At 44.0% G+C, this 11,032-nt stretch overlaps 1 protein-coding gene and 3 non-coding genes across 4 annotated transcripts; all 4 read left to right on the forward strand.

Annotated features, from left to right (window-relative positions):
* Positions 1 to 2,814: 2,814 nt before the first annotated feature.
* RPS12 (ribosomal protein S12) lies at positions 2,815 to 5,982 on the forward strand. Its single transcript, XM_008006998.3, has 6 exons — positions 2,815 to 3,076; positions 3,193 to 3,243; positions 3,434 to 3,550; positions 4,868 to 4,970; positions 5,372 to 5,473; positions 5,902 to 5,982. Exons 2-6 carry the CDS (start codon positions 3,230 to 3,232, stop codon positions 5,962 to 5,964), a joined length of 399 nt encoding a protein of 132 aa, XP_008005189.1. The 5' UTR covers positions 2,815 to 3,076; positions 3,193 to 3,229; the 3' UTR covers positions 5,965 to 5,982.
* Positions 3,768 to 3,840, forward strand: LOC119625501 (small nucleolar RNA SNORD101). The gene has a single exon (XR_005241693.2). It is a non-coding gene; the product is annotated as a small nucleolar RNA SNORD101 (small nucleolar RNA).
* LOC119625530 (small nucleolar RNA SNORD100) lies at positions 5,209 to 5,284 on the forward strand. The gene has a single exon (XR_005241723.1). It is a non-coding gene; the product is annotated as a small nucleolar RNA SNORD100 (small nucleolar RNA).
* Positions 5,632 to 5,761, forward strand: LOC119625519 (small nucleolar RNA SNORA33). Its single transcript, XR_005241712.2, has one exon. It is a non-coding gene; the product is annotated as a small nucleolar RNA SNORA33 (small nucleolar RNA).
* Positions 5,983 to 11,032: the final 5,050 nt, after the last annotated feature.

Consider the following 11,032-nt stretch of genomic DNA (forward strand, 5'->3'; position numbering starts at 1 on the left):
CCACATTCTGGCAATCAATCAAATGACTGAAGGGTTAGGAGCACAGGCTTTGAAGTCCACTGAGCTTAAATACCAGCTTCCACATTTATTAGCTGTGTGATCTTGGGCAACTACCTAAACCTTGGCTTCCTGACCTGTTAAAGTGGGCTAATACCATCACTACCAGATACAGTCTCTATAACAATAAAGGGGAAAAATGCCTGAAAAGAATTTAGCACCTTACCTGGCATATAGAAAAAGTGAAACAAGTTACCTGTTACTATCAGTATTGTTCCTAAAACAAACTTTAGAATACATTTGGTTTCCATATGTGTGTCAGATTCATATTTGTGCACATGATGTGTTATACTCTGCTGGTATAAGAGTGACCAGTCACTAACCTCTGTGTAGTCTCCCACCTTTACCAGTCTCAGAAATTGAGAGGAGGTAACCTTAAAAATGTGAACTAGGAGGTTGGGCGCAGTGACTCACACCTGTAATCCCCGCACTTTGGGAGGCCAAGGTGGGCGGATCAACCAAGGTCAGGAGTTCGAGACTAGCCTGGCCAACATGGTGAAACCCCTGTTTCTACTAAAAATACAAAACTTAGCCAGGCATAGCGGTGGGTGCCTGTAATTCTAGCTACTCGGGAGGCTGAGGCAGGAGAATCGCTGGAACCCGGGAGTCAGAGGTTGGAGTGAGCTAAGATCCCGCCACTGCACTCCAGCCTGGGTGACAAGAACAAAACTCCATCTCAAAAAAAAAAAAAAAAAAACACAACAGTGAACTAGGAAAATCTATATTAAAGAACCCCTGTATCACCAGTGTGCCCTTTGACTTCATTTTGGGGGTTAGAGCTGGTTTTATAAGTAGGACTTAAAAAAAAATGTAGCTCCAGGTCTAAGGAGGGAGGTTTGTGTGAAAGGACATTTAGTGCAGTGAGATATTAAAGCAGAGATCCACGATGTCTGAGTCAACAGAACAGATTAGCAGCTGCTAAAAGATAGAGACCAAGTCTGAGTTGGCTGGTACTGGGAACAACTGCTTTAGCTAACAAGACACTTGATCATTTCCCCCCATGTAAATATGCTGTTTGCCAGTGATTGTTTTCACATTTAGGTTTCCCAAATTCCCTGCTTCTTCCTTAAAAACTTTTTTGGGGAAGGAATCTAATATGCTTAGCATATTAACTTTACTATCTTTAGATAATAAGAAATATGCTGAAAGATTATTTGCCACATTCTCCTTAAAAAATACAAACGTGTTAACTATAACCTCCAAAATAGGCAAGAAGGCCTTCACGCCTTTGCCCCTACACTTTCATCCATTTAGAATACCGTGTCCTCTCCTTCCATGCTCGCCGATTTGGAATCCCTTAGTTTTTGTTTTGCTGCCAGAAGCCTGAGGTCCTCTTCTTACCTTTCCACACCATCCCCCACTCCCTAACCCCCTGTCACTTTTATCTCCTCTGTGGCCCTGAGGTATTCTGATTTTTGTCTCAAATCTTATTCCCACCACAAACAAACCAGGGCAGCAGGAATGAATCCTTATCTTTATAAATTCCGCGTTTTCTTTTTTTTAATCAAAAGCTCAATAAACATTTGCCTGAGTTACTGACAGAGAAGCAGCTTGAACGCTTTAAAAATGAAACTGAAACCAACGGAAAATCTAAAACTGAACTCTATCAGTTTATTAACATTACAGCAGGTCTCTGTTATGATGAACTCCCTGGCGCTCTTACCGCGTTATCCAGTTTTGTTTTTTTTCGCCGCACTCACCAGTCTAACACTATCTGTTCACTGGATTCACAGCGCTGGCACGTGCCAAGCGCCTAATAATTGCTCACTGGATTGGCGGCTGACTACTCAGGAGAGGAAATTAAACACAAAGGCAGTATTGATCATATTCAGTAGTGTTTCGTGCGTTTGCTTTGGAAGTGGGGATTGGGGAATGGTCAATCATTTCCAAATTTATAATGTTGCTTCCCGTAAGAAAATGGATTCCTCCAAGACCGGATATTTCATGTCTATAGTCCTGGCCCTGCGTCAGGCACATTGTAGGTGTTGAAAATGCACCTAAGGAATTCTGATTTGCGCGGGACTGTGTATTCCGAGCACAATCCATTCTTAAAAACCAAACAAAGCAGAACAAACTTCGTTCAGAAGCGACTCCCCCTATATTTAGAAACTAGAATTGAACCCCTGACTGCAGGGTCCCCCTTTACCAACACACCGCAGGGAAAGTGCTTAGAAATAGTGGAAGCAGCCGGGGGCAGTGGCTCACGCCTGTAATCCCAGCACTTTGGGAGGCCGAGGCGGGAGGATCACCTGAGGTCAGGAGTTCGAGACCAGCCTGGCCGACATGGTAAAATCCCGTCTTTACTAAAAATACAAAAAATTAGCCAGGCGTGGTGGCAGGCGCCTGTAATTCCGGCTACTCGGGAGGCTGAGGCAGGAGAATCGCTTGAAACCGGGAGCCAGAGGTTGCAGTGAGCCGAGATCGCGCCGTTGCACTCCAGCCTGGAATAGTGAAAGCATGTTGGTTCTCGTTTCATGAAGACAAAGATGACGATCACACCCACAACGACACAATCATGGGGGTCTCTCAGGGTGACTTAGGAGCGAAGGAACAAAATGCGCTGCCGGGGAAGACTGGGTCTTGTGGAAGCGCGGGGAAAGTAGAACGTGGTGTGGAAAGGGTTAAAACTGGCGCTCGGCGGGATACAAGGCTCCAGGTGCCTTAAAGACCACGCGGACCAACTTGTTTGTCTGCTGTCGCGCTCCGTAGAATGAGTTCCCTGGGCCTCGGTGGGCCACGCCCGCTCAAAGAAGGACAACGCGAAGCTGCCCACGTAGTGCCTGTTGCACTCGCCAAGGACTGGCCTGGCAGACACAGAAAACTCGCAGTACTCTTGCCTCAGAACAGCCTGAATCCGGAAACAGAAAGTCCCCAGGCCCGGCACCGCAGGAGCCACCTCTTTCGAGGGTGGGAGTGCACATGCGCACAGGGGGCCTGAAAAACCCTTAAATACCGTCATGCGGGCTGATGAGGCCTCTTTCCCTGCCGCCGCGGAGTCGCGCGGAGGCGGAGGCTTGGGGTAAGTTTAGCGAGGCGGCAGGGGTGTATTGGTTGTGATTCGTGGCTCGTTGTGTTTTTACAGGGGTTGGTTATAAGTATCTGGTTCTCTAGCAGGTCAATGCTTTTGTTTTTCAGTGCGTTCAAGATTCCGCTTCACCCGTAACCCACCGCCATGGCCGAGGAAGGGTGAGTCCAGGGGCCGGGTTTGGAGTTGGGGTCGGGTTTCGGCTGAGGCGTGGGCCTGGAGTTGGCGGAGCAGGACTGGGTCGAACGGGTCGCCGTAAGCGCATCTGTTGTACACTTAGGCCTTTTCTGAGTTCAAGGCCTTATGTGGTGTGAGGATTTTAACTGATGGTTCTGATGTGTCGTGTTTCAGCATTGCTGCTGGAGGTGTAATGGACGTTAATACTGCTTTACAAGAGGTGCTGAAGACCGCCCTCATCCACGATGGCCTAGCACGTGGAATTCGCGAAGCTGCCAAAGCCTTAGACAAGTACGTGTATCAGTCTCAATACTGTGGGTTCTTGCAACCGGAACAAAACTGCCACCCAAGGGAAGAAGGCGTGGAGTTCATGGTGTTAGCGCAAAAGTTCTGAATGGCATCCGTCCTACAGGAAACCTAGGAAAAGGTATCACAACTTAGATCTATAAAGCCCACTTAAAATGTGTGGGTTGCTGTTGGAATGGGGATAAGCACTCAAAACTACAGTGTTTGAATGATGACTTAAATTGTCGGATACCCCTTCACTCCTTTTATGAGTGAAATGTAAGAGTCTGACAAACCTGTAGGTTGTGGGGCTAGTCAGTTTTATACTTAGGCGGACAGATGAGGTGGAGAGCCACATTACGTTTGGCAGTTTGCAAAACAAGCATTACATTAATGGAATTTCAAACTCAGGTTTCAGAAGCATTTGGTCCTAGGTGTAGGAATACCTGTGATTTATTTGAATTTGGGATGTTTATTAATGTATTTTGGATGGATCGAGTTAATGTGTTTTTTATGGTGGTTGCATTGACAACGTACTCTTGAGCTGAATTTAAATGCAGTTTTAAGGTTTTACAGGACAAGTTCAGTTCGTTTTGGTGTAATCTAGCTAGTTGAATCCGATGGAAACGGCATTATTGTTTAATGTATTTAGTAGATTCTAGTATGAATCTTATGTATTCTACTTCGGCAGTATTGCAAGGCATTTCATAACTGTTTCATTAATGCCACAGCTTTTTTTTTTTCCTTTTGAGACAGTCTCGCTCTGTTGCCCAGGCTGGAGTGCAGTGGCGCGATCTCATTGCAACCTTTACCTACCAGGTTGAAGCAATTATTGGAATTACAGGCACATGCCACCACGCCCAGCTAGTTTTTGTACTTTCAGTAGAAATGGGGTTTCGCCATGTTGGTTTCTGGCTGGTCTGGAACTCCTGACCTCAGATCATCTGCCCCCCCTTGTCCTCCCAAAGTGCTGAGATTATGGGAGTGAGCCTCGGCGCCCGGCTTTTCACATGTTTCTTAGGATATATGAAGCTGGCTTACAAGAAAGCCATTATGATTGGGATTTGGCCACAAGTTTTAAAAATGCCTTAATACCAATTCAGTGTGTCAGGGAAAGAGGTTTTACTGAAGACCAGTTGTAGGTTAATTGAAGATGTATGTGCTCCCTAGCAGGTTCTTCAGACGCAGGCAATTTTGTACACATTTATGTGTTTGCTGCTTATGTTTTGCAAGTGTTAGTGCAAAGATAACTCTCCTGAAATGCAAGAATGATGGATTTGGATCTGAGTTTTAGCTTCATTTTCATTGTAATTTGAATTTCAGGCGCCAAGCTCATCTTTGTGTGCTTGCATCCAACTGTGATGAGCCTATGTATGTCAAGTTGGTGGAGGCCCTTTGTGCTGAACATCAGATCAACCTAATTAAGGTAAGGCTGCTAAGGATTGAGTTGGGACTAATGTTCAGTGATGCTTGTATACCAGGGTCAATTTTGTGAAGTCTCAAGCTCTTCATTTTGTGCAGTTGTAAACGTTACGCGCACCTGATATTATTGTTGGCCATTTTAAAGATGATTGTAGGTAGAAGCATTTTATACCTGCAGAATTGAATGCTAATTTTGACGTTGGTATACAACAAAGATTAGTAGGCTTGTAGGTGATCTTTGTGCTGTACATGATGACAACTGGCTCCCTCTACTGAACTGCCATGAGGAAACTGCCATGTCACCCTTCTGACTACAGCCACCTTTTGGGTTGAATTTATTTTTGGTAGTGTTAATGTCTATTAATGTGATTTTTTTTTTTTTTTTTTTAAATTTTCTCCCAATAGGTTGATGACAACAAGAAACTAGGAGAATGGGTAGGCCTATGTAAAATTGACAGAGAGGGGAAGCCCCGTAAAGTGGTTGGTTGCAGTTGTGTAGTAGTTAAGGTAAGTCACCATTTATTTTAGGAATGAAGGTTGTGCTGGGTAATCATATAACACCTTGTATTGAAATTAAGTTGAGGATCTTAAAAAAGGAAAAAACGGATTCAACAGGTTTAAAGCATTTTCTGCATTTCAGAAAAAAAATAAAAGCTGTAATTTACAAGCCAGCCAATGAATCTGCTTACCTGATTGTGTTTGTGCAGATATACTTTAAAAACTGGCAATAGTAAAGCCATGTTACGAGCCTTAAGGACATTGAAGTCGTTAAGGTCCCTGAAAGTGGCTATAACAAATCTTAGTGATGAGAAACATATTTATAAGATGTAGCTAATTGTTGAAGCTCCGCTGTAGTTGATGATAATAACTTGGTGAAATTCCTAAATGTTAACAAGAAATGGCATGTGATTTTTTTTTTTTTTTTTTTTTTTAAGGACTATGGAAAGGAGTCTCAGGCCAAGGATGTTATCGAAGAGTACTTCAAATGCAAGAAATGAATAAATCTTTGGCTCACATTCCTCATGTCTGGCTTTTTATTTGGGGCAGTAAAATAAGGTCCCCGTTAGCAAAGTAAAATGTAACAGATGAACTGGAAATGTGCTCTCAAAGTCTTCTCCCCAACCAATGACTGCATCGTGGGGCGATTCAAATCTGAACAGCCCTAGCAAAGAGAGGTCTGCCATGCAGCATTGGTGATGGCCAGGGTTACTTAGCTATGGACATTTATCCCTGACTAGACTCTTCTAGAATCTGGAGAGAGAGGCTGTGTTTTTAATAGATTAAAGTCTATGAAAGGACAATGAGTAGATATACTGGGCAGGTTAGTAGAAAGTACACAGTTGGACCAGGATCAGATCTTGCCTGTAGGACATGTCTGTGATGTCCAGGAATGCTTGACTTTTTGAGATGGAGTTTCATTCTTGGTGCCCAGGTTGGAGTGCAGTGGTGCAATCTTGGCTCACTGCAACCTCTTCTGGGTTCAAGTGATTCTCGTGCCTCAGTCTCCCAAGCAGCTGGGATTGTAGATGCCTGGCAATTTTTTGTATTTTTTAGTAGAGATGGGGTTTCACCATGCTGGCCAGGATGGTCTCGAACCGCAGGTGATCCACCAGTTTTGGCCTCCCAGAGTGCCGGGATGACAAGTATGAGCCACCATGCCTGGCCTCTTGTTTTGTGCAGTAGCGAGGGGCTTGAATGCATCCCAGTCCCTAGGAATCTCCACAGTGAAAGAAGCCATGGCTGGTGTTCGGTGTATTTCAAACTTGGATGAATGTACTGTTAAAAGAATGTGAGGCCGTGTACTTTCTCTATCCTGGTTTTGAAAACTATACCAACGTTTTTCTTTGCATCTTATACGTTAACAGGCTGAAGGCCTTAATTGGGAATCAGAGTAGGGTCTCCCATACTGGTTGGTTTGGTAGTTACAGCTAAAGCTGGTTGACCTTAGCATGGTGGTGACATTGAGTGGCCTCATGGAAAGCAAGGAGCTCCAAGATACTTTCTCTGAAGTGTGTGTAACCTGGAAATGTGTTAACATTGAAATTGTCAACTTTATGTACTCTGGCTTTTCTGAGAAAAGTTCACTTTGAATTCTAGTTTCCATGTATCACCAATCTTTGCTGACATTTTTGAGTGCCTGTTGCATATATGGCACTGTTAGGGCTGTTACATACGTTCAATTAGAATGGAAAGCAGGTGAAGTGTCTTACATGTGTGGTTTTTTTTCATAGAGATGGGATTTCACCACATTGTCCGGGCTCAGATTTTTTTTGTTATTGTATTTCCATGTCCACTGTCACCTCAGCTGCAAAACACCAAAGTCAGAAGGAATGTTAATCCCAAGGTTTTGTTTTGTTTTGTTTTGTTGTCACCCAGGCTGGAGTGCAGTGGCGCAATCTTGGCTCATTGCGACCTCTGCCTCTAGAGTAGCTGGGGTTACAGGTGCGTGCCACCATGCCCAGCTAATTTTTGTATTTTTAGTAGATACAGGGTTTCACTATGTTGGCCAGGCTAGTCTGTAACTCCTGACCTCAGGTGTTGGATTGGCCTCTCAAAGTGCTGGGATTACAGGTATGAGCCACCGTACCTGGCCTAAAATCTAACCTTAACTCTGCATTTTCCCTTCTTGTTGCTCTGTGTTTGCTCCTCCAAGTCATTGAAACGTCTCCATCCTCAGACTTTTGTCTGTTTTCTGGCTGTTGTCCTCACTGGAGACTGCTCGTGTGCTTGCCAGCAGCCTCTGGTCAAATGCAGTGGCTCAATCCCAGCCTTTTCCTGACCTCCAGGATTTTAAGTGCTGTTGGCATTTTGACCGTTACATTTCAGTTCTTTCCCTTCTGCCTGTGCTTTCAGTTGTAATAGTTTCCAGAGTTCAGGTGAGCATCAGTTTGCTGCTCTGCAGCCTTCCTGGGACATTCTCCCACTCCCACAGCTTCCCCTGTTTCCCAAGTCTATTTTGTTTTCTTTGATTCACTCTCAGCTGTACCAGACAATTTCCCCAGGAACACCCACTTGCTCTTCAAATTTTGCATGCCTTGAAGTGAACTTTATCATCACATGTTTTTGTTAGAGGAAAAGAAAGCTGACCATGTGGTATGTACCAGACTGCGTTCATTATCACTTGTTACTACCTACCACCTTCCCATGCCAAAGGCCTTGGCATCCTCAACTTCTACCTGCGCTGTAAAGGTCTTACTACTGTCAGTCTCATCCAGATGATTTTCAAGACGTGAGTCACTCCACTCCAGTTACTCATCCAGACTTCTGAGTTGTAGTTATTGAAAAGTGATCATACCCATCTCTTCATAACTTTGGTTTGTTTGAAGTACCTCTGCTTTTCTCCATCTGGATATCTCCTACTCATTCTTCAAAACTCAGTGCAAATGTAGTGTCAGCTTCAGAGTGTGATTTGCCTGTGTAGCTTATATGGGATCACTGGGGAGCCCATTAAAGCAAAAGTGCCAGTACAGAAGCAGATGTGTTCATTGTTTTATGTGGGAAAATAGTTTTATGAAACCAGTTGCTGTGTGTGCTCAGAATCTTGGTGAGGACATCACTCACGAACCCAAAAGGAGAGCTGTTTGAGCCAAGCACTTGATGTTTTCTTGCACCCATGGACAATGAGACTTGTGACTCCCTGTGTACTTTGGCTGTGAGAGCCTCCAAATGAAAAACTCCATTTTCTTTCTATTCTTTATTTTTGCTTCATTCTGATTTTATTAAAGTGTATTCTATGTATTTCTGATAAACCACTTTAAATGCTTTAAAAAATGAATGAGAGGTGGGGTGCGGTGGCTCATGCCTTAATCCCAGCACTTTGGGAGGCTGAGACGGGCAGATCACAAGGTCAGGAGTTTGAGACCAGCCTGGCCAACAGGGTGAAACCGCGTCTCTACTAAAAATACGAAAAATAGCTGGGCGTGGTGGCAGGTACCTGTAATCCCAGCTACTCGGGAGGCTGATGCAGGAGAATCATTTGAACCTTGGCAGGTGGAGGTTGCAGTGAGCCAAGATTGTGTCATTGCACTCCAGCCTGGGCAACAGGGCGAGACTCCATCTCAAATAAAAAAAAATGAGAACAAAGATTGTAAAAAGCCTGTATTAGACTGCTATTATAAACAAGTATTGTCAGTCTTTAACTGGATTGTTGAGGCAACAGAAGCATTACATAGACAGGGCTTATAAACCCTAGGAAAGTGTGGAAACATCTACTAGTCTTAACTGAGGACTAATCTAGCCCTTAATGGAGTTTGAATTTCTTTGTTTTTTGAGACGGAGTCTCGCTCTGTCGCCCAGGCTGGAGTGCAGTGGCTGGATCTCAACTCACTACAAGCTCCGCCTCCCATGTTTATGCCATTCTGCCTCAGCCTACCCAGTAACTGGGACTATAGGCACCCGCCACCTCGCCCGGCTAGTTTTTTTTTTTTTTTTTTTTTTGTATTTTTTAGTAGAGACGGGGTTTCACCGTGTTAGCCAGGATGGTCTCGATCTCCTGACCTCGTGATCCGCCCGTCTCAGCCTCCCATAGTTTAATTTCTTTTTTAAAATGAGTTCATTATTTAAAGAGTTGTGCTCAAGGACTATGTTAAGCACAAGTACTCCTGAGAGCCACTGAGAAGGAAGAGACTAGTCAGGGAATAAGGTCACAGCCATCACCACTCCAGGACAAGGATGGGACAGGCTGATGGCAGAGAAGGGAACAGCGTTGTCTTCCCAGCCAGGCATGTTCAAAAAAGTCAATCCACGTGCTAGAACAACTTCAGCAGTAAGTCCCAGCAAGAGTAAAAGAGATGGTGTGGTTAAGGAGGTGATCTGGGGAGAGGGCACAAGACTCACTCAGGGCACCAGTCTGACTCACTGCTGGTGGCTTGGGATATAGAAGTATTGACACAGCAGAATGTTCAGAAGGATTGGGACCAAGCCGATCCCAGGCAAAAATAAATCATGAGTTCTTTTTTGAAAACATGGTTTGACACTTCAAATATAACAGTACATCTCAATTCAAATTGCTTTATCATAAGTGAGATGTTTCAGCCAGCTTTTGTCCCAGAGTTTACAGATCGTAATCTTAGTCTGTTGATAAATCATATTCAAATCTGGCTTTTACTTGGGAAGGCTTACAAATCAGGGTGGAGGATGAATCTTCTAACGTTTCTTCCTCTGTGTTGATGGGCAGTTTTCTAAGCTCTTCCCTACTTTGTGAAATATTCCTACAGAGTATTTTTGATCCTCTTTTCCACCCCCTCCTCTTTCTTCTTCCTTTCTTCTTTCCCCCCCCCCCCCCCCCGCTAAATGTTCAGTGACGGTTTTCATCACCACACTGTTAATTTGGCTTCCACAGTACCTTAGTTTTTGGAAGGAAATGTGCCAGAGAAGAGATAGAAGTGTCTTTTTGTTGTGTTTTTCTATCTCGTTTGAGTTTCTTTCTTTTAAATATGAATTAAGCAAACTGAACGACAAAGATTGTGAAGATAGAGACCCTGGTGATCCTCCTGAGTCCCTACCAATCAGTGAGGTTCTATTTGCCTTTCACTTTTTGATGATAAAGAGAGAGAAAAAAATTTTTGTTTTTGTTTATTTTGTTTTTTTAAGATGGAGTCTTGCTCTGTTGCCCAGGTTGGAGTGCAGTGGCACAATCTCGGCTCACTATAGCCTCTGCCTCCTGGGTTCAAGTGATTCTTCTGCTTCAGCTTCCCGAGTAACTGGGACTAGAGGCGCACGCCACCCTGCCCGGCTAATTTTCGTATTTTTAGTAGAGACGGGGTTTCACCATATTGGCCAGGCTGGTCTCGAACTCCTGACCTCGTGATCTGCCTGCCTCGGCCTCCCAAAGTGCTGGGATTACAGGTGTGAGCCACTGTGCCTGGCCAGGGAGAGAAAAAATTGTAAAGCATCAATTCAGAATGCTTTAGTTTAGAAAACATTTATTAGGCCAATTTCAAATAAAAGAATAGGCATAGCTATAAGTATATTCATCACAGAGCTACAATACTTTGTGTTGATGATGGAGGAGAATTGAATAAAATGTATGTTTACATAGTGGGATATTAGGATGCCACCAAAATG

The sequence above is a fragment of the Chlorocebus sabaeus genome, chromosome 13 (assembly GCF_047675955.1).
Source record: "Chlorocebus sabaeus isolate Y175 chromosome 13, mChlSab1.0.hap1, whole genome shotgun sequence".
Taxonomy (NCBI): domain Eukaryota; kingdom Metazoa; phylum Chordata; class Mammalia; order Primates; family Cercopithecidae; genus Chlorocebus; species Chlorocebus sabaeus.